At 36.2% G+C, this 23,420-nt stretch overlaps 3 protein-coding genes across 3 annotated transcripts; all 3 read left to right on the top strand.

The window, feature by feature from the left end:
• Window positions 1-2,753: 2,753 nt before the first annotated feature.
• LOC126669029 (12-oxophytodienoate reductase 3) lies at window positions 2,754-6,515 on the top strand. Its single transcript, XM_050362308.2, has 5 exons — window positions 2,754-2,946; window positions 3,099-3,239; window positions 4,206-4,336; window positions 4,960-5,142; window positions 5,724-6,515. Exons 1-5 carry the CDS (start codon window positions 2,888-2,890, stop codon window positions 6,374-6,376), a joined length of 1,167 nt encoding a protein of 388 aa, XP_050218265.1. The 5' UTR covers window positions 2,754-2,887; the 3' UTR covers window positions 6,377-6,515.
• A 3,049-nt stretch (window positions 6,516-9,564) lies between these two features.
• On the top strand, window positions 9,565-10,439 carry LOC126670028 (auxin-binding protein ABP19a-like). The gene has a single exon (XM_050363678.2). It carries the CDS (start codon window positions 9,622-9,624, stop codon window positions 10,252-10,254), a length of 633 nt encoding a protein of 210 aa, XP_050219635.1. The 5' UTR covers window positions 9,565-9,621; the 3' UTR covers window positions 10,255-10,439.
• A 5,150-nt stretch (window positions 10,440-15,589) lies between these two features.
• On the top strand, window positions 15,590-20,674 carry LOC126668729 (uncharacterized). Its single transcript, XM_050361911.1, has 2 exons — window positions 15,590-19,921; window positions 20,033-20,674. The coding sequence occupies exons 1-2, from the start codon at window positions 15,590-15,592 to the stop codon at window positions 20,672-20,674; spliced, it is 4,974 nt and encodes a 1,657-aa protein (XP_050217868.1).
• The last annotated feature ends 2,746 nt before the right edge of the window (window positions 20,675-23,420 follow it).

The raw sequence follows: 23,420 nt of genomic DNA, 5'->3' as shown, positions 1-23,420 counted from the left end.
TTACTATTATTATCAAAGTCATAATTAATTTGATTTAATTTAATAAACTAATGTAATTAAGGATAATTTAAACATTTATTTAATTGACTTTAGAAAAAAATAAACATAGAATTTGGGACACTTAAAATAGCAATAAATCAATCAATTATGGACATAAAGAGTATATTTTACTATAATTAAAAAAAATAACTATTAATCATTAAAATAATAATTGAATGCTTATAATTTAAAATAAAAATAAAATATTGGGACAGAAGGATATAAATATCAATAGTACTTTTTTATTAATTTTAAATTAGGAAACAAAATGTATTGATTATACATAATAACAAAAATAAAAAGCAAACAGTTAATTGATTTTATTAGGAATTTTAAATACATCTCCAAATAAATTTTTAATTTTATTAGGAATTTTAAATCCCCAGATCTATTGCCAATTCTTTTCGAAGTATGAAAAATAAGAGATGAATATTTTTGAAAAGACGAATGAAGAGCTATATAATATTATGTGTAGTAACCTATCAAAACGTCGCCGTTTTTTGAAGAAACTTATTCCACGTGTGAAACGGTGCGTGTCACATGTGGAGTCACACTCCGGTAGTACAGTTTGCAAAAGTTCAACGGAGTTTGTATTAGTGATGGATTTAAAAGAAAAAAACTTCATTGTTTTTTATGCCACCTTTTAAAAATCGTGATTAAAATGAAATTAGGTGTAAAAGTCGTGATTTTATAATGTAACTAACTCTAATTATTGTCATAATATATGTTTATTTAACTACCTTTAATGTGCCCATAATTCTTCTTAACCAGACTATCGATCTTTGCTATATCATTAATTTGATGTGGTTTTTTTTTATAAACAATGCTTTAGCTGCTGATAACTCGTCAAATGCTTGTAAATCTCACCTTTCACTTAAAAAGACGCATACAACATAATTAAGGAAATAAATAAAATTCATTAAATAAAATATTAGAAATTAGAAATTATTGCCCGAGATATAAGAAAGTGTTCCATTTCATTATTTGAAGCATGAGCAGTAGTTCAACACATAGAAGAGGCGAGGAACAACGGAGATAAAAGGAAGGGCGCGACAAGCAGCAACGACGGAGGACGACGACAGGTCGACGAGGCGACAACATCGTTTAGGGCCAGAAGGGAGTGTTTTGCAAATGTGAGAGATGAAGACATAAAACGCGCTTTAGGTTTAAATTTACCTCGTCAAAAATTACCCTAAACACATTTATTTAGATTATGATGCTAATTAGCAACAGAAATGAAATTTATAGCTAATTTGTCGCTCATTAGTAGCAAATTCTAACATCTATCACTAATTAGCGGTAAAATCTAATATTTGTTGCTACGTTTCCTTAATATTTTTTGGCGTTTAATGCCCGTCAAATTACCGATGGTTCTGTCAGTAAACTCCGTCGATAATGGTTGGCGCGTTGCTTGCCAAAAGCTTCCGTCAGTAACCTGTCGATAATTGTGTATGTCGGTAATCCGTCGGTAACTACTCTAAATCTATCGTTAAATTCACTTATGCTGTTTTTTAATAGTGAGAGTAGTCATGGGCAAAAAATAAAAAGTTCATGGAAAGAGCATTTTAACAAACTGAAATCTGCCATGTTTTCCGAGCTTTATGACATGGCACCCAAATCTTCTGCGCCAACAATGAAAAGGCAGGGATACAAAAAATACACATGTCCATGACCTCGAATAAAATAAGAGGCTTAGACAAATTCTTCTATCCTAAATTAAAGTAATTGACGGAAGAGATGTACTGAAAAATAATATGCATCTACTTTGACTCAAATTTGAGCTTCAACCTTCGAAAAATAATATGCACCTACTGAGAATAACATGTTTACAGATGAGATGTCCTTCGTAAGATTAATTTATTTAGTTTTGCTTTGTCTCCGTCCGACCGTTTAAACATTTGTTCAATGGTCATCCTCAGTCAACGTGGGCAGACCCATCTAAGCAAAGCAAATTAAAATGGAACATGTGTAATCCGTGTCTATTATTCTTTTCATCATCTGACCCACTAAGCTTTTTTAGTAAGGGAAAAGGAACAAACATACCCCTATAATTTATAGCAAAGCTTAGCTAAGCCCCTTAAGACCTTTAAGTCTCAGATAAATGCTTGATGTTCTAAAATTAGCTTAATTATGCTCCTGGTTTTAACACCGTGAATGGTTTACAGAGACTCTGTTACGTTTTGTCTACATGGATTTAGATAATTAATGACGTGGATAATTGATTCTTAATATTATTATCCATAGGTTTTCCTTATTTAATTGTGATTATTCTGACTGTTACACGGATTCGTCGGGTAGGTGATAAATTGTTTGTTGATGTTTTTAATTAACTCAATATCAAAAAACATAAATTACTGATGAATCATCTTTTAAAATTTTGAAAGGAGCAGCAGTAAGGGATGCAGAGCAATCATGTATTGTATACGACTTGTCTGGTTAATTTTTTGTTTTGTCTTTAAATTATTAATGATGTCGTTTGTCTAGGTGGAAACACGAGAACATATAAATTTGCATTTTGCATGCAGAATATCAACTTATGTTTTGTCACCGAGACTAAATTAACTCCATTTTTATCTTTGATAACGTAAGAGGCTTAATTGGGCTGTTTTTAAGACATTAGGTATGTTTTCCAGACCAAAAAATTAATAAGGATATTATTTGTACCTTTTTCCTTTTAGCAATGCTTTAATGATCAAGACTACCACCAACATTTGGAATATATACCAGCAGCTCAGGAACCAGCTTTCTTGATCTGCTTCATTTTTTTATCTTCCATTTCTGAAAACTATTTAAATCCCTTCTTGTTTTCATTTATTTAATTCGGTTACTACAGTAAAGACCAAGAAAAATGGAAGAAAAAAGCTTGTTTTCTCCTTACAAGATGGGAAAATTCAACCTCTCTCACAGGTCAGTTCAACTATCAAATCCTTCCCTTCCGGCGACAAAGCCGGGAGGGTGTTTTTGTCCTTTAAATTTTGCATATGTATATGTGTGGATGTTGTTTAGGGGCAGGATTGCCTTTTTTGAGGTGATTGACGATTTTGGGTGGCAACTGGCAGGGTTGTGCTGGCGCCAATGACGAGATGCAGAGCGTTGAATGGAGTACCGAACGCTGCTTTGACGGAGTATTATGCTCAGAGGTCAACTCCCGGTGGCTTTCTCATCACTGAAGGCACTATTGTTTCCCCTTCTGCCCCTGGGTAATTTCGTCATTTTGTACTATATACTATTACTGGTCAATAAGTGGACCCGCTGAGATTGGGATTTTAGTGGCTAATGTTGGCGGGGCCCAATGGACATTCTCAGTTGGATAAATATCTTCTCTTTTTATAATGGGCCGGGCCCATGTTTTATAATGCTTTTCTGGAACGTTCACTTTTCAAGCTTTAATCAATCTTGCCGGCCGCTATTAAAACTTCTCAAAAAGTTGGCAAAAATTCTTATCCGTACCAATTATAAAATATTCACTATTTTGTTGAGAAATTTAAAAATTGTTTGATACATTAAATTCTGATTCAATGCGTTATAAATGAAATGAGAATCTTTTGTTAAATGCTCCGTTTAAGCTCTCTTGTTAAGAAATGTGCTAGTGCTAGTGGAGCTCGACTCGAGCTCCATTTCAATAATCTTTTCTATTGTATAATATAAAATTTAACTAATTAAGATAATCTATACCTAAATAGAAAAGTATAAAAGCCTATATAAATTATTTTGTGTTCAAGAGTGTCATTTAAGCTAGCTGTGTTCCTATATGATATTCGAGTTCGCCTCGAGATCAAACTCGAATAGTTCGAACTGACTTAAATATTTAGACTTGATTTCAAATTCTCAAAATCCATACAATTTTTTTTTTTAAGCCTTTTGAATTACTGGCGGATAGCTCAACTCGTTGTCATTGCTCGTCGTGTAAATATTTGTTCCATGTTAGATATAAATCTGCTATAAAAATAGCAATAACTCAAGACAAAATTTGCTTTCATGGGCAGACAGACAGCACGAGCATAACACAGTGTGAGCCTTAAAAATTACTCCGAATTATTTAGTCCGAATTAATTAAGAAACTGCAACAAGAGTTCCATTCTATTAATGCACTTTGTATATATCCTTAATTACTGTTTGTAGATTATGTCCAACAAGCTAGACTAATCTCTTAGATATGAAACCAGGTTTCCTCACGTGCCTGGGATTTATACAGAAGAACAAGTAGAGGCATGGAAGAAGGTGGTGGATGCAGTCCACGCCAAAGGAAGCATCATTTTCTGTCAACTGTGGCATGTTGGCCGCGCATCTCATCAAAGTAAACTTCCATTGATGTTTAGCGGTTTACATTTTTTTTGCGGTTACTGACGTATAGACTATTTTATAGAACGATTATTTGTTACATTTTCGTTACTGAACTTTATTTTTAGTAATTAAGATAAAAAATTGCTCGTGGCAATGTAAATTTATATGGTTTTCCAGCATTTCTGTAGCCTCATAAGTAATTTTTTTGCTTGAATTGCTATGGTTAACCTCTGTTCATGTAAAAGTAAGAGAGCTGCTATCAAAATGTAACAATGGTAACCTTTTGATGAAAAGTCTATTGTTTTAGTAACCGCAGAAAACTTTAACCTGGCATTTAGCTTTTCTTCGCTTAACTCAGTTTACACAGTGTAAAGATATAATTTGTCAGCTTTACGTTATTAGTTTTATGCGGCATGAACATCTGTTGAATCCTACATTTAGATGATTTTTCATTTTCAGAAACTCTTATGAAACTCCGAAACCTTATTTTTATAAAGAAAATACAATCTGCTTATTTTCCGTTGCAGTGTTTGCATTTTTCGTTTTCGTGCAACATAACTTTGTAAGCTATATACGGTTATTAATGTTCTCGAGGTGCTAATTATTTTTATCTGTGATTTCTATGTGGAATTTTAGTTTATCAACGTGGTGGAGTTGCACCCATATCATCAACAAGTAAGCCTATCTCGAACAGGTGGAGAATTCTGATGCCAGATGGGAGTTATGGGAAGTATCCAACACCAAAGCCCTTGGAAACCTATGAGATAAAAGAGGTTGTGGAGACGTACCGCCAGGCAGCCTTAAATGCCATTCGAGCTGGTTAGTGTAATGATTGCATCGGTTAATTTATTATAACGAGGCTTGAGGAGCTATAAAATATAGCTTCGAAAAAGTCTACCGGGGAGTATTTAGACCTATGAGATAAAAGAGGTTGTGGAGACGTACCGCCAGGCAGCCTTAAATGCCATTCGAGCTGGTTAATGTAATGATTGCATCGGTTAATTTATTATAACAAGGCTTGAGGAGCTATAAAATATAGCTTCGAAAAAGTCGACGGGAGAGTATTTAGGGCTGTTCAAATATGGGTTATGTTGGTTATGAAATTTGGATGAAATAGCATTTTCAGTGCAATATTGACAATTTAATTTTTCTTTTTGGATATTGGCTCACTAAAATATGAGCTTTTAAAAATTTATAACCCACATAAACCAAATTGTACACTCCTAGAAGTATTTGTTTGTTTATTTGGTTCGGCATAGAATTATGAATAAGCTCTACCAAGGATCGCCAAGCATTTGGAGGATCTAGTTTGCGAATTATTATAAATTATTCATTGGTAGAAATGGAAAGATGTTTGCTCATTAGTTTGTTGAATTCTTGAACTCTATGATCTTTTGCAGGTTTTGATGGAATTGAAATCCATGGGGCCCATGGTTATCTTATTGATCAATTCTTGAAGAATGGAATCAATGACCGAACTGACGAGTACGGTGGATCAATCGAAAACAGGTGCAGATTTGCAATGGAGGTGATTCAAGCAGTAGTTTCAGCCATCGGTGCTGACCGAGTTGGTTTCAGAATGTCACCAGCAATCGATCACCTTGATGCCATGGATTCTGATCCACTCAGCTTGGGTCTTGCAGTGATTGAGAGACTTAACAAACTCCAACTAACCCTTAATTCAAAACTCACTTATCTTCATGTGACTCAGCCTCGCTACACTGCTTATGGCCAAACAGAATCCGGCAGACACGGAACTGAAGATGAGGAGGCTCGATTAATGAGAACTTGGAGAAACGCTTATCAGGGAACATTTGTTTGCAGCGGCGGATTCACGAGGGAGCTCGGAATTGAAGCAGTAGCTGAAGGCAATGCTGATTTGGTATCATATGGCAGACTTTTTATTTCAAACCCAGACTTGGTCTCGAGATTGAAGCTAAACACACCATTGAATAAGTATATCAGGAAAACTTTCTACACCCAAGATCCTGTTGTTGGGTACACCGACTACCCGTTCTTGAACGGGAGTCAAGATCCCCTGTCGCGCCTTTGAATGGGAAGCCATTGTGATTAATATATAATTGTTTCAGCATCTTATATGTTTCCTAGAACATTTGAGTATGAAGAAAAATAAATCTTTGGTTGATAGTAGAAGTAGAGATTACTTGCATTTCAAGTAATAAGTTGCTTAATTCTATATCTAAGGTAAACGTATTAATTTCATTAATGTCATACAGGTTTTAATTATAAGGTAAACTTATTAGCCCACTATGCAGAAGGGACAGAATATAGGACATTTTTGAGATACCCTAACAGATTGGGAATTTATCATAGCCACAGAGTGTATTGAAGTGATAAGATGACTTGCAGAAGATCTTTCGTTAATTGGCTGTCAAAATGTCTTTTTATGACCTGATTTCCCAATCTCCATGTGCCAGTGGTCCACTCTCAGCTTCTTCTGGTTTTGGACATTCTTACTGTAGTTTACTTCCATGACAAGTTATTAGGTTAATAGCAGGTTATCATTCAATTGTATGATATTTATGTAATAGCTCATACTAGAATGGGATTTCAGATTGATGAAAAATTTAATTATCAAAGAAATTTCAGATACAACAAGCTGAATTCAAGATTCTCTACATTTGCAGCCAATTTCCCTGCAAGAAAATTAATTATCTAATAAAGAATATAACTTATTAAAGTGGTCTAAACATGAAACTATAACTTGAAACACAAGTAATTAACCCTAAAAGGCAATTGATAAACGGAGGAAAAACTGATGAAATGAATTTGAAATTTCTAATTTGAGATTACATTACAAAAGAAATATGATATTGCAAGGATAGATATGTAGATCATGTTTTTTTCTCGCCCATTCAAAGAAAAAGAGAATTCTTGTTTCTATCTTAAAAGATTATAGAATCACATGCATCACAATTTGAAAATCTGTCGTTTCATATGTATTCTAGCATCTTCATGCATGTGATTCCTCTAGTACGGGCATATACCCTAACGATATTTGCAATCAAGGCCCAGCAAAAATCGAGTTCGACCATTTCTTTTGAATCAGATCAGACCGAAATTTAGTCTGACTCGATTGAACTTGTTGAATTTTTTTAGTTTGAATGTCAAACGGGTACGAAGTTTTGATTTCTACTGTTGCTAACTAAATCCACCAAAAATCAAACTTCGAAACGTCATCTTTTGATATATAAAATATATATATATATATATATAGTCGACCCTCTGATAATTAATATACATGGTGGATCAAAAATTTATTAATTATTAGAATTATTAATTTATAGAATTTGTATAAAAAAAATTATAAAATATATTTTAAAGCATCTATATTAATAGACCTAATAGTAATATTATATTATAAAAAAACTAACTAAATACACTTTACAATCACTCAATTTAAAAGAAATAATTTTATATTTAATTTAAAAAATATCAATTGATATCAAAACAAAAAATAATTATTAAAAAGTTGTATGAATAAAGTAAAATAATTTTTAATATTTTTTATACTAGAGATACTTTACTTACTTTAATTTGTTTATCTAATAACTTCTTTTAAAATTTCTCAAAAGAATAAGAAAGTCATAATCTGATGGTATTTTAACTTCCACTTTATGAATTAAGGTTAGTATTGCCTCAAATAAATCATCAATTGTTATATATTTTCTTAAAAAGAATCTCTCTAATAATTAATATTCATGTAAAATATATTTAAAATTTTATTAATTATTAAATAATAGAATTATTAATTATCCGACGTGGAACGAAGTTGGTTCTCTCAATTTTCTATTAATTATTAGAATTATTAATTTATAAAATATTAACTATTAGAGGGTCGACTGTATATATATATATATATATATATATATATATATATATATATATTAAATTAATAAATATACCTTAAAATTCTATTTAGTTTAAAAAGATTTGGATTAGAATAATTTCTTTTAGAGGAAAGCTTTGCGTGGCTAATTGAAAAGTATATTTTAATTAAAAATAGGTCTAGTAGTATTAAAAATCAAACCTTTTAAAAATATATCCAAACTTTTAATTCTGCAAATTTAATTGCAAATTCTAGACCAATCTATTTTACAAAGGGATTTAAATAATCCTGTTTGTGCATAGTATAACAGAGGAGCTGACTCTGAGGAGGTATCCCTTGTTTCTATTTTCAAACAAATTAACAAACCATATAAGCTACTAAATTAATTATCTAACAAATATTAATTCTTTACCAAGTTATTTAATTCGCTATCAATTCTCTAATCTAATTCTCTAACCTATAACTTTATAATATTTTATCTTTCAAAATAAAACTAAAATTTTCAATTAAAAATTACCAATTCTAATATTTCTCTAATAATCTTTTCTCTTCCAAAACCAAACCACCTCTAATTTTGAATAATTTTTTATATAATAATTATACTAAATTATAATTTTAAATTATCTAAATTGATTTATTTATAGAAATATATAAATTGATTAGACTACGACACATAAATATTTTTTAACTATAATTTTTTTAATTTATTTTATTGATACATGATGGATATTTTTCATTTAGATTTTTGTGTGAATATTTAATGAAATGAATTGATAAAAACTAATAAAAATGAAACAATTTAGGTTATTGATAATTCTTATTAGAACATCAAGAGATGCTAAATCTTGTGATAAAGAAGATAATTCGTTCATAACTTCAGGTAAAAATAATGACGCATTGAATTTGAAATATTCTACGAATATAGTTGCGGATATTGGACCAGTCTATTTCATAAGGCTTTCAAATTTCATAAGGCTTTCAAACTATACAGACGAGAATAATATAATTGCGTTGTGGTGATTGAAATTAATATATAAAGTTAATGTTGTATTTGATTTAGTTTATTATTAACGTAAATTTTATGCAAATGATATTTACATATTTATTATTTACACGTCGTCTAGTCAAGACTGAAAAATAATTATGGTTCCGCCATTGTTCAAAGCACATATATAGATTAATAACGTATGCAATTTTGGTTTAAATCATTATGAATTAAACCGAACCAAAACCAACTTATTTTTTTTATATAAAATTTGATCAACCGAACTGACAATTTCACGGTATCCCTTGTAAAATGTTTCGGTTTTAGATTTTGTTAAACCAACCGAACCAAATTGCACTGACTTAAAAAATCTACATCACTCTACTATATAAATGGCATCACATCTCCCATTACTCACGCTCTGAACTGTAAGAACACACAAACAGCAAAAATCATCACTAAAATGAAGATGATTCTACCAATCTTCTTCATATTTTCTCTCCTTTCATCTTCCTCTTTCGCATTAGTGCAAGACTTTTGCGTGGCGGACTTAAAAGCTGCCGATGGTCCTGCAGGATACCCTTGCAAGAAAACAGTCACCGTAAACGACTTCGTTTACTCCGGCCTAGCCGGTCCCGGAAAAATCATTCCGCTCATCAAAGCTGCCGTGACACCTGCATTTGTCGACCAATTCCCTGGTGTCAATGGGCTCGGACTGTCCATGGCCCGTTTAGACTTGGAAGCTGGGGGTGTCGTACCAATGCACACGCATCCTGCAGCTTCAGAGGCGCTCATTGTAGTTACAGGAACACTCTGTGCAGGTTTTATTTCTTCGTCGGATAATAAAGTTTATTTCAAAACTCTGAACAAGGGAGATATTATGATATTTCCACAGGGACTATTGCATTTTCAGATTAATTCTGGTGGGGGTTCTGCTCTTGCTTTTGTCAGCTTCAGTAGTCCAAGACCAGGTCTTCAGATTACGGATTTCGCACTTTTCGCCAACGATTTGCCTTCTGAATTGGTTGAGAAAACTACTTTTCTTGATGATGCTACTGTCAAGAAGCTTAAAGCTGTTCTTGGTGGCAAAAACTGAGTATCTCGTCCGGAGATTTATTGTGTTTCTTTAATTCTTCATGTTTGTTAATTTTTGTTTTTAGTTTAGAAGGATTCTGAGTTCAGGATTCTTCTATTCTGTGGCAGTTTGTGTCAGGTTTTTTTTTTCCTCATTGTGTTGTTGAATTTTCGAGTTGTATTTTGAATGGCAATGCCTTCATTTTACATGCTTAGTTTTCATAATCTTTTAGTTTAGTATCAACTGACTGAAGTGCAATTACCTGGCCTGTGTGGACCTTGGGCAGATTCTGACCTACCCAACCGGATCTGAATTTACATGGAAGCTCAAATTCTTACTCGGGTCTAACATATAGTATTATCTAAATCTATTTAATAAATTAGACTATACAGATATGGGTGAGAGTCTTTTTTTTTTTTAAAAAAATACGTACTTAAAAAAACAGATTAAAAAAAAATAAAATTCAGACCTAACTTGGATGAAATAAAAAATATCCAAATCCGAATCAAATACCTATAACCTAATATATAAAGTTCATTATAGAGTCCGTTAGAAATTTATCGAAAAACTTACTTATTTAGTGATTTTGATAAAACTAGTGAGTAGAGTGAAGTAGTAATAAAATAGTGGGATCAGGACCCGACCTTTTTAATTTAACTAGTTATAATATAATCTCATATAGATGATCAATTTTATCAAAATTAAGTTAAATTTAAGTGGATTGTAAAAGTATATACTTTTATTTTTTGTCAAAGATAAAAGTATATATTACAGTAAGCTTATTTTGGAGAAAAACAATTAATATTATAGTAATTTTGACTTTGCTCATAGTCTCCTCTAATTTAACAGGGAAAAGATTAGTTCAAAATTTGGTCACGATAACCTTATCTACAACATCTGACGTATGGTTCAAACTTCATTATAATCAATGCCTTAAGAACCAAACTAGGGTTGATCCGGATTAAACCCGTAAAATTCAATTTTTGACTAAAACCGGACAAACTTTTGAAAAATAATCAAAAAAATCACTTTCCTATCTAAAAAGTATTTGTATATAAGCTTAGGACATTTCCAACCCAACTCAAAAAATAAGTTGGATTCCATAGTTTAAAGTAAATTCAACTCCAACCAAATTTTATATACTTACTCTATTTTACAGTTTTGAACAATTTATTCTACATGAAGATTTTGTGACCATAGAAAAAGAAAATTTGATGTGTAAAAAAAAATCAATATATGAGCTAAAACAAATTTTGAGAAAATGGTATCTTAAATTTAATAGTACCATATTGTCTTGTGATTTTGAAGAAAATATTATTGATCGGTGTATCTACATGAAGGTTAGTGGAAGCAAATTTATCATACTAGTCATGTATGTTGATGATATCCTTCTTACTGCAAATGTTGTAGGGTTGTTACATTATATAAAGGAGTTTCTCTTAAAAAACTTTGAAATAAAAGATATAAGTGAAACATCTTATATAATTGGAATAGAAATGTTCCGAAATAGATCACAATGACTGTTCAAATTGTCTCAAAAAGACTACATAAGTAAAGTTTTAGAGAGATTCATAATTGAAAAGTGCTCAGCATAAATAATGCCAATTTAGAAAGGGGACAATTTCAGTAAAATGAAATGTACGTTCAAAGAAGGAATTAGAATGTAAATTAATGAAAAATATTTTATGTGTATTGAAAGTTAAATGGATGATGTATATTCATACATGCATTAAGTTATATAAGTTTTGTTTCGTTGATATAAAAATTATCCAAAATATGTATATTTAAGAGTTGCAAATAGAATCCTCATGTATTTACAAGACACTAAAAATTACATGTTCATGTATAGATTATCAAGTAATAATAGATTAAAAATCAGACTCAATCTATGTCGAATGTATAAAATAAAGAAAATCTAGATTTGGTTAATATGTTTCTACTGGCTAGTGAAGCAATTTCATGAAAAAAATGGTAAATACATTGCAAATTTCCCTATGAAAAGATAATAGATAATGATATCCTTTCATAGCGGAATTAGCATGACATACTATTTATCATTCTTTCATAAAAGGATATCATTATTTAGATAATATCTATTAAATGATTTATGACCGTCATAAATCCACCAGTTTAATTTAAGTAAAGATGATGACTTGAAATGTTCAACTAAAGTATCAAATCTCTACATGGGTCAAGTGGGAGAATGTTGGATTAATTTTATTACTCTAATATATGGCTCATGTGAATCATAGTTACGGGCCAATGTGATGATTATTGGATTTAAGAGTTAAAATTAGAATTTCAATCCCTTCACCTTTTTCTTATATAAAAGTCACCTTAAAATAAAAAGAAAAAAAACAATACAAAAATTCAAGAAGTTCTTTTATCATTAAGAAGACAAGAAAGGTTAATAATTAATTTTTAAAGATTTAATATTTAAATATAATAATTTTAATAATATTCAGTAATTGCAAGTCTGCAGTTATCAAACAGACTTATGTAATTTAGCAAATAAAAATATCAGCAGTTATTATTTTCGGCATTTAATTTTCAGAGCTTAATTTTCAGTTTTATCAAACGCCAACTAAGTTAAAGCGTATCATTATAAAAGTCTAAAAAAAAGATTAATCACATAAAAAATTATGACCTTTACATATAGTTTTATTTTAATCACGATTTTTAAAAATTGGCATTTATATACATGACCTTTCATTTTATTTCAAATCTATCAATAAAGTAAAATTTAATGTATTTTTTATGACTAAAATTTCACAATCCTACATACTCTAACTGAAAGATAATAAAATTTGGTGTCGATTTATAATTTGGATATTTAATTAATAGTTTAGTGAAGAATTTAGTCAACAAAAAATATTAAAATGATGAGTTTGAAAAGAAATTGAAAGGCCGTGTCTTTAAATTTCACCTTTAAAAAATCATGATTAAAATGAAACTACATGTAAAAATCGTAATTTTTATGTAACTAGTTTCGTATTACGTGCTATGCACTAGGCTCGTAACGTAACTTTTCAATAAACATACTAGTAAATTTATTATAATTATATCAATTTTTTTTGTTTATAATTAATATTAAATTAGTTAAGAATTTTTGTAAAAGTAAATATAATATATTCGGTTATAAATTTTTTTCCATATTGAATTTATTCTTCTTTTGGTTTTATAATAACTATAATTAAATAATTAACTTAATTTATTAATAATATTTTTAAAAATAATAAGATAGAAATTTAAATAATAATATATTGACCAAATACAATATTTTAATTTTGTAGTTCAATCAAACTAAAAGATAGGTGTTCCTACTAATTTGGAGACAATTTAGCTATTTTTTACATATTAAAAATTAAATTGGAGATAATTTAGCTACCTATTTTAATTAGGACTTTAATTACAATAGTGATTAATTAAATAACTAATTAGTTAATGACTACAAAACCTTTATTTAGTAGTAAGCTGAAAAGGATTATTCAGTAAATTTATCTGTCCCCTTCCCATCCGTGCTTTTATATATACTAGTTTCGCATTGCGTCACGTGGCTTGTAACGTAACTCGTCAATGTACATATTAGTAAATTTATTATAATTATATCAATTTTTTATCTATAATTAATATTAAATTAGTTAAGAATTTTTATAAAAATAAATATAATATGTTCGGTTCTTATATTTTTTTTCCATACTGAATTAATCTTATTTTGGTTTTATAATAACCATAATTAAATAATTAACTTAATTTTATTAATAATATCTTTAAAAATAATAAGATAAAAATTTAAATAATAATATATTGACCAAATACAGTATTTTAATTTTGTAGTTCAATCAAACTAAAAGATAGGTATTCCTACTAATTTGGAGACAATTTAGTTATTTTTTACATACTAAAAACTAAATTGGAGATAATTTAGCTACCTATTCTAATTAGGATTTGAATTATAATAGTTATTAATTAAATAAGTAATTAATTAATGACTGTAAAACCTTTATTTAATAATAAACTGAAAAAGATTATTCAGTAAATTTGCCTGTCCCCCCCTCCGTGCTTTTATATATAGTATAGAAGTATAGATATACATAGTATAGATCACTACAAGAAAAGTGAGTTTAGCAACGGTCTATTACAACTACCATTAAAATCGTTACAATACATATATCTTTTGTAACGATTATTTTAGTGTCGTTTTTAAATATAATTATTTTACAACGCCTAATAAAATCGTTATTAAAAGTTATACTTTTAGCAACGACTTAATTTATATCGTTTTTAAAGATAATTATTTTACAACGACTAATTATGTCATTGTAAATTATTTGCTTTACCAACGATTTAATATGTGTCGTTTTTAAATATTATCATTTTACAACGACAAATAATTTCGTTGCTAAAAGAAAGAAGGAATAGTTAAAATCCCACATTGAAAATAAGTGAAATGAGAATGATGCATTCTCACTATAAAAGAAACCCACCCTTCACTATTGATACCGCCCTAATAATATCAGAGCTCCAAGCATCGCCTAACAAATGCTATGCTCGCCCAACGGGTCTCCAAACCTCCCATCGCCCAGCAACAGTACGAGTGTCGCCCATGTCTGTCTCGGGCGAACTCCTCCAGGTCTGCCATCTAGACGACCTCACCCACTCCGTTCCCTGACACCCACTACCCGGGATAATCGGGAACGTGCATTCACCATTATCAATAATCGTGGGACAAACCCACGATTTACCAGATAACAACCGCCTTAAACTCATTATAAAAGGAAGCCACCGAATGCTGAGAAGGGTAAGCACAAATCAGACTTAAATACTCTTACATTCATTTACCTACCAAAAAACCCTCTCTGACTTAAGCATCGGAGTGGCTTTCAGGCTGAGCAAGCCTGAGGTCCTTTGAGCTTATATTTGTTACTTGTGCAGGAAAAACAGTACGGGCGACCCTTTAAAGATCGACCTGTATCATTTGGTGCGGTGAACGTGGAACTTATCAGTTTCGTCGTTCCTTTTAGATACTTTTTCAGAATTTGCTTTTTCAAGAATGGATCCCCTACGAGATACCACTCTACCAGCTACCAACAGAGAAGACAGGGAAACAGAACCACCGGCCCTAAATCTGTTCCCCCCAACCAGCGAAGAAGGAGAAACCAGCGACCCCCTGGCGATAAGACAGACGATACCTCCGATAGCCATAGCACCTGAGGAAGAGCCAATCAACAACCAAGCAATGTTCAAAGCTTTCCTAGAAATCACCAGTCTACTCAAAGACATCAAACAGAGTATCTCGTTAAAGTCGCCAGAGCAGGGATCAGCGAAATCACCAGTACAGAAGTCAACGTCGACCATGGACAAGGGAAAAGAACCGATGCGAGAGGAAGGTGCCCCGGAAAATTCAGCAAAGAAACAAAACGCCCCCATAGTAATTCCAGACGAAGAACGTTGGATGGATGAACAACACACCCTCAAAGGCGGAGAAGAGCATCTGGAGGAAAAAGTCCGCCAAGTCATGAGCAGGCTTGGAATAAGATGTGAAGACGTAGACATCTCTCTTCGAAGTGACTCACCACTTGCAGATTTCATCATCTCTCACGAGTTCCCTACAAAGTTCAGATACCCTCCAAATTTGGAATCATACGATGGAACAGGCTGTCCCAAGAGCCACATTCACAAATTCCAAGCGGTGATCAATGTTCAGACAAACTTAGATCACGTACTATGCAAACTTTTTCCTACTACCTTAAAAGGTCTGGCGCAGGAATGGTACCAGAGTTTAAAGCCAGGATCAGTGCTGACGTTCAAACAATTCTCAGGACTTTTCCAGGCTAGATTCGTAGCATGCATCCCTCAAAAGAAGTTGTCCACAGACCTGCTGGCCATCATGCAATGGAAAGGAGAGACACTCAGGAAGTATGTAGAAAGATTCAATAAGGAGGCGATGCAGATAGAAGACCTGAGCCAGGAGATCGCCTACACAGCATTACTCAATGGAACTACCAACTCCGACCTACGAAAGGAATTGTTGGCTAAATCACCAAAATCATTTACCACACTGATGACCATCGCACATACACAGATCAGAGTGGATGATGGCCAGAGAGAGATAGAGAATCGCCTCGGACGGGTAGAAGAACGAACGTTTGCAGAAAGAAGAAATGGGGACAGATCGCCCACAGGAAAGAGGTTCGGAGAAAAAGGCAACGACCATTTCAGAAATAAAAGGAAAAAAGAAGAAGATAGGCGATATACGCCCCTGAACACGACCAGAACCAACGTACTGTTTTGGGTAAAAGACAGCCGAGAGAAGGTCAGATGGCCAAGAAAGATGAACGCTGCATCAGCCAGCAAAAGAGACAATAGCAAATACTGTGAATTTCACAGAGACAACGGCCACACCACAGATGAATGCTGGCACCTGAAGGAGGAGATAGAGAAGCTGATAGAAAGGGGATCCCTTTCCCAGTTTGTAAAAAGGGACACCGAAGCCAGAGAGACAGAGTCAGAAAGAAAGAAAGAGCGGAAAGAAGAAACCGCCAGAAGACCCAGACCAGAGCCAGCAGGCGTGGTTAACGTAATAATGGGTGGATCGACCGGAGGAGACAGCAATACTACAAGAAAGAAAGCTGCAAGAACAGTCTACTCAGTTAGCCCAGGTGCACCAAATGCTAAGAAATTCAGAAGCGTATCTTTTTCGGAGGGCGATAGTCATGGCTTATCAGTCCCCCATGAGGACGCCCTAGTTGTCAAGGGGCGACTCAACAATTTCGAGGTATCTCGGATGCTTGTAGACACGGGAAGTTCGGTAAACATGATCACAATGGAGGTGTTCGGCAGAATTGGACTCAAGAAAGAAAATTTGACACATGTCTCTACTCCACTGGTGGGACTAGGAGGCAAATCTGTACAGGTGGAAGGATCACTGGAGATAAACATCCAACTAGGGGATGGAGAGATCTACAAAGAGATCCGAGAAGAATTCATGGTGGTCAATATGGACTTCGCATACAACGCAATTCTCGGAAGGCCACTTTTGCACGATACGTGCGCATCCATTTGCATGAGGTACCTACTAATGAAAATCCCAACCAGAGAAGGCGATGCCGAAGTCAGAGGATGCCAAAAGTCAGCCAGAGAAGCATACTTTACAGCTCTCAGGAAAGTACATATAACCTTGCCAGTACTAACAATGGAACCTCCAGAGAAGAAGGAAAGGGCAGAGCATTATGGGCGAACCGCGAAAATAGAATTATCCCCAGGAAAGGAGATAGAAGTTGGAGATGAGTTAGGAGAAGAAATCAAACGATCTCTGACAGAAAACCTCAGATCGCTTGGAGACTCCTTTGCCTGGACAACAGACGAATTGATCGGAGTAGACCCGGACGTCATATGTCATCGGTTAAACATAGCGACCGACGCAAAGGCAGTGATACAGAAGAAGAGAAGGCACTCACCCGAAAAACAACTCGCCATCGCAGAAGAGGTCGCCCGGTTAAAAGCAGCAAACGTGATCAAAGACGCCTATTACCCCAAGTGGGTAGCGAATGTGGTGATGGTAAAAAAGTCCAATGGCACTTACCGAATGTGTGTGGACTTCACAGATCTGAATAAAGCATGTCCCAAAGATAGTTTCCCGCTTCCACACATTGATCAGTTAGTAGACTACACAGCAGGACACGCCCTCTATACATTCCTAGATGCCAAGGCGGGATATCATCAGATACCCATGGCACCTGAGGACCAGGAGAAGACGGCCTTCATAACGGACCAGGGATTATTTTGTTACAAGATGATGCCCTTCGGTCTGAAGAACGCAGGAGCCACATATCAGCGGCTGGTGAACTCAATATTCAGAGATCAGATAGGAAAACACATGGAAGTTTATGTGGATGACATGATCATCAAAAGCGTCCGAGCTGAAGACCACCCAACAGATGTGAAGATAGTCCTAGAGACGCTAAAGAGATACCAGCTAAAACTCAATCCGGAAAAGTGCGTATTCGGAGTACCGGCAGGCAAGTTCTTGGGATACATGGTCTCTCAGCGGGGTATTGAGGCTAACCCAGATAAAATCGAAGCGGTCTTAAAAATGACACCGCCACGGAGCATACATGAAGTCCAGAAGCTCAACGGCCGGATCACGGCTCTAGGTCGGTTCATGTCCTGCTCGGCAAAACGATGTCTGCCTTTCTTCAAAACCCTGAAACAGATCAAGAACTTCACATGGACAGCAGAATGCCAGCAGGCGTTTGAGGAATTGAAAAGCTTCCTATCCTCGCCCCCACTTTTGGCGAGACCAGATCCGGGCGACGTGTTATATTTATACATCTCTTGCTCTGACGAAACAATAGCAGGAGTATTGGTATCGGAAAAAGGAGGAGAACAATACCCGATCTACTACATTAGCAAAGTACTCAGAGATGCGGAGCTGAGATACCCGAAGTTGGAAAAGCTGGCGCTGTGCGTATACACCGCCACCATCAAGCTCCGACATTACTTCGAAGGGCACCAAGTCATTGTACGAACCGACCAACCATTACGAAAAATCCTCCAGAAGGCAGAGACAAGTGGACGCATAGCAGAATGGGCCGTCAAAATAGGTAGCCTGGGCGTTATCTATGAAGCTCGAAAAGCACTGAAAGCTCAAGCACTAGCCGACTTCTTCGCAGAACTAACATTCAAAGAACCCATGGAGGACAAAACGACTCCCTGGGAGATACACGTCGATGGAGCAGTTTGCGGAGAAGGAGCGGGCATCGGAGTCGTGCTCAAAGGACCAGGAAGAATCCAAATGGAATACTCAGCAAGACTCGAATTTCCAGCTTCCAACAATGTTGCGGAATATGAGGCGCTGATAACAGGGTTGCAATTATGCGAAGAGCTCAATATCTCCGAAGTCCAGATCTACAGTGATTCACAACTGGTCGTGAACCAAGTCTCAGGGAACTTCGAAGTAAAGGAAGCTACATTGAAGAAATACGCCAAGCAAGCCAAAACCTTCTTTGCCGATAATGGGCGATCCTGGTCGTTACAGCAAATACCCAGAGCAATGAATGGAAGATCAGACGAATTAGCAAAGTGGGCAGCAACAAAGAATTATGACTCAATGAGAAACATCCCTCATGAAATCAAACGACAGCCTAGCTTTCAAGAAGAAATTGAAGAAGGCGAAGTACTGATGGTAGAAGGGGAAGAAACCTGGATGACCCCCCTCACAGCATACCTGGCTAATGGAATACTCCCCGAGGATAAGAAGGAAGCCAAAAGAATAGTAGTACTATCATCAAAGTTCGGAATATACAACGGCCAGCTGTACAAACGGTCATTCACCCATCCCTGGCTAAGATGTGTGAATAAAGAAGAAGGAGAGTACATCATGAAAGAATTACATGAGGGGACCTGCGGAGCACATGACGGAGCATCAACACTGGTCAGGAAAGCACTGCTACAAGGCTATTATTGGCCCACGATGAAAGAACAAGCTACAACGCTAGTAAGGGGATGCTGGCCTTGCCAGCAACATGCCTTGGTACCGAGAAAGCAAGCTTCAGAAATGAAACCCATCGGCAGTGCATGGCCGTTCGCCCAGTGGGGTATGGACATCCTGGGACCTCTCCCTTTGGCCACAGGACAACGGAAGTTCCTGGTAGTGGCAATCGACCACTTCACCAAGTGGATAGAGGCATAACCACTGGCAAAAATCACCCAACAACGCATAACTAACTTTTTCTTTAGATCTATCTTGTGCAGGTTTGGAATACCGAAGGTGCTGATCACAGACAACGGAAAGCAGTTCGACTCAGCAAAGTTTAGAAAGTTTTGTGCCGAGTATCAGATCGACCTAAGGTTCACTTCGGTTTACCATCCACAATCAAATGGGCAAACCGAAGTGGCCAACAGAATCCTACTGGCCGGACTAAAAAGAAGACTAGACGAGTGCAAAGGAAGATGGGTAGAAGAACTCTACAGCGTCCTATGGAACTACCGTACCACCCCTAGAGAATCAACGGGCGAAACTCCATTCGCCCTAGCCTATGGAACGGAGGCTGTAATTCCTGTAGAGATCGGCGCACCCACGCCAAGGACAGAAGACAACCAGCTAAACCTAGAAGAAAACGAAGAAGAGCTCAGGAACAATCTGGATCTCGTGGTTGAAAAAATCAACAGATCAGATATCAGGATGGAAGCCTACAGACAAAAGATGGCCAAACATTTCAACAGCCATGTAAAGAAAAGAAAATTCAAACTTGGCGACCTCGTCATGCGAAAAACCGAAGTCAAAATAGGAGAAGCAGGAAGCGGAAAACTGCAGCCAAACTGGGAAGGACCTTACACCATCAGCGAGGTCATTAAAGAAGGAACATTTAAACTCACTAACTCCATGGGAAGAATCATACCAAGGACATGGAACGCCAACAACTTGAGGAAAATTTAGTGACAATGGGTCACCATCCGACATGATTAGTTATTCCTTAAGAATTAACATAATTAGTCAAGCGATGTTTAGTTTCAATATTGTATTTCAATTCCTCCAAGTGATGTTTAATCACAGCATTGTGTTTCAATTTCTACAAGTGATATTTCATCACGGTATTGTATTTGAATTTATGCAAGTATTTTAATTTACCCTTGCTCGGACAAGGAATTTCCACAGATATCATCTCTTTACCATAATTACTGATTATTCAAAATATTTCCAAAATAGGGAGAACTGACGAGTTCATTCCCAAAAAAGGAAAATACACAGTCAAAATATATATATCGCCTAAAATAAAGAGAACATAGAAACTAGCTATCTCAAAAATAAAGAAGGCAAAAAAGATATATATTAAAAAGAGGGCAAATGCCCCAGAAAAAAATTACAAAGGAAAGTAAAATTCCTAACAAAAGAAAATATACAAATGTACAAAGTACATAACAAAAAAAAGGGGGGGGAAGGGGCTCCTAAAGCTTCACATCCTCAATCTTCTCAGGGAGAGCTCCCTTAACAACCTCGGAAGCAGCAGGGTCAGATAATGCTTCCTGCGAATTCCCCGCAACTGAAGAAGCAGCGACAACAATGTTGCCGGACCGGGAAGGAGAAGGGACGTCGGCTAGACTTAGAGGATCGGCCCCGGGAAGAATAGAATCCAAATCAGAGGGCCTATCCAATAACTCCAGAGCAGCAAAAGGGCGCTCAGAAGAAATAATCAAACCGAAGTCCTTCTCCTCAGGACTACCTCCCAAACCGGGAACAAGAGGCTTCTCGCCAGCCTTGGCAGGTTCCTGGACCCCTTGGGCAGACTGCTTGGCTTCCTCAGCAGCACCTCCATCATTTTCAGACTTGATGGAGACAAACAAGTCTTGGGGAGAATCTGGCTCACTCTCACTGTTAACCCCCTCGGGAAAGCCATATAAGAATTCAACGTCCCCATCAGGATGACGCTCCAAATAGGTACCCACGATGGCTTCAGTGAAGTCAGTCAGATCATTGGCTAGCTGGGCGGTGTTACGGCGACGCCTCTCCTTCTCACGAATCAGCCTGCCCCGCTTCAAATAAAGCCTCTTCTTAGCAACAGAGACTTTATCGTTAAGGGCCGTGACGGTGGTGTCGAACTCCTTCTTGAGATCGTCATAATCAGTACTTTTCAACACCACCTCTGCCGCCAGATTTTTATTTTCCTTCTTAAGGCGGGCGACCTCCTCAGATAGCACACGCTGCTGCTTCACAGCACTCTCCCTCTCTCTGGATAACCTATCCACATCAGCACGAAGAGAGTCCAGCTTCTGAGTGCACCCGCCATGTTCGCTGCGAAGGGAGTCATACTTTCCCTTCAGCAGCTTGTACTCCGTCTTTATCTTCACCTGCATCTCATCGTCGTTAAGACGGTTGGAGCGGTATTGACGGATGGCATAGGCAACCTAAACATAAAATAAAGCTGAGTTAGAAAATAACCATAACAGAAGGAAAAAGGCAGAAGGATAAAGTTAGAAAATAATCACCTTTGCCAGGTTAGAAAAACAATCGTCCATCAGTACGTTGTCCGGCCTCTTCAAATAGTAGTCAACATCCGAAGGGCAGCAGGAACCCCGGAAGATGTCGTGGGCAACGGCAGGACAACGCACAGTAGCATCGGCCCCATACTTCTGGAGGAGCAGGTCGACCTGAGTCACCATTACATCCCTCTTGGGCCTTTTCATAGAGGGTCCCTCCCCCTCAGTATCTTCGCCCCCTGAAGAAGGAGCTCGCCTTTTGCTGCCGGTCGAAGCAGCCGGGGCAGTTTGGGGAGCCGGAGGAAGGGATCTGGCATGCTTCTCCTTCGCAGGAACCTCCATCTTATCCTTCCCCTTACCGGTGTAAGAGGGAACAGCAGGAGGAGGAGGGCTGGTGACAGGTTCCTTTATCTGGAAGCCTGGCAGCACCACCCTAGGAGTGGGAGCAGATTCATCACCCTTCTGAGAAGAAAGGGGTTTGCTTCCAGCCGTAGAAGGAACATCGCCTCCTTTCTTGGCAGGCGCCTTCTTAGCCTCAGAAATCGGCTTGGGAACAGCTTGGGGAAGGGCCTCCCTCTCTCGAGCCTCCCGGCGAGCTCTCCTATCCTCCATGACCTTCTGCTGAAGCTCCTTGAAGTTCGGCACTGAAAAGTCAAAGTAAACAAAATTCAGAAAACGCCTCATAAAAATTAAAGAAAATAAAAGCTTCATGGCACAAACAAGGTACCAGAAGGACTAAGAGGCATAGAAGAAATATTAAGAGTGGAAGAAAGAAGTGGTTCTCCCATGTCAGGGAACTCATCTCCATTATCAGGCGATGTCTCCCTCTTATCCTCACTCTTCTTCCTCTTCCCCCTTTTTCCACCCTGCACTCTCTTATTTCTCTTGGAGGCAACACTTTGGTCCCAGCCAAAGTAGGAATCTATCAGATTCACTACGTGCACCTTAGTGCTACCTCGAAGCAGACGCAACGTCTCTTTATCAGCCTCGCTCAGGTTCGCCTTTTCCAACTTTAGGGGCCCTTCCACAAAAACATTCGGAATGGAACCCCAACCCCCTTCCTTCTTGGCAATAACAAAGGAACCTTTCCACCGCTTCAAAGAATTGGGAAGGCCAGTGAAGGGAGATCTTCCGGGCTGCAAATAGAAGAACTCATCGCTTTTCTTCCTCCCCAAAGAATAGATCGCCCTAACAATCTCGTAACCCAC

Source organism: Mercurialis annua, linkage group LG2, assembly GCF_937616625.2.
Source record: "Mercurialis annua linkage group LG2, ddMerAnnu1.2, whole genome shotgun sequence".
NCBI lineage: Eukaryota > Viridiplantae > Streptophyta > Magnoliopsida > Malpighiales > Euphorbiaceae > Mercurialis > Mercurialis annua.
Note: the sequence above shows the minus strand (reverse complement) of the source record. Positions and strands in the feature narration are given on the sequence as shown.

Bases quoted from the DNA above. Each gene is read 5' to 3' on its own strand.
- LOC126668729 (XM_050361911.1), top strand. From the start codon at position 15,590: ATGGACAAGGGAAAAGAACCGATGCGAGAGGAAGGTGCCCCGGAAAAT. The intron at 19,922-20,032 runs GCATAACCACTG...AACGGAAAGCAG, and splicing joins ACTTCACCAAGTGGATAGAG to TTCGACTCAGCAAAGTTTAG.
- LOC126669029 (XM_050362308.2), top strand. From the start codon at position 2,888: ATGGAAGAAAAAAGCTTGTTTTCTCCTTACAAGATGGGAAAATTCAAC. The intron at 3,240-4,205 runs GTAATTTCGTCA...ATATGAAACCAG, and splicing joins GTTTCCCCTTCTGCCCCTGG to GTTTCCTCACGTGCCTGGGA. The intron at 4,337-4,959 runs GTAAACTTCCAT...GTGGAATTTTAG, and splicing joins TGGCCGCGCATCTCATCAAA to TTTATCAACGTGGTGGAGTT.
- LOC126670028 (XM_050363678.2), top strand. From the start codon at position 9,622: ATGAAGATGATTCTACCAATCTTCTTCATATTTTCTCTCCTTTCATCT.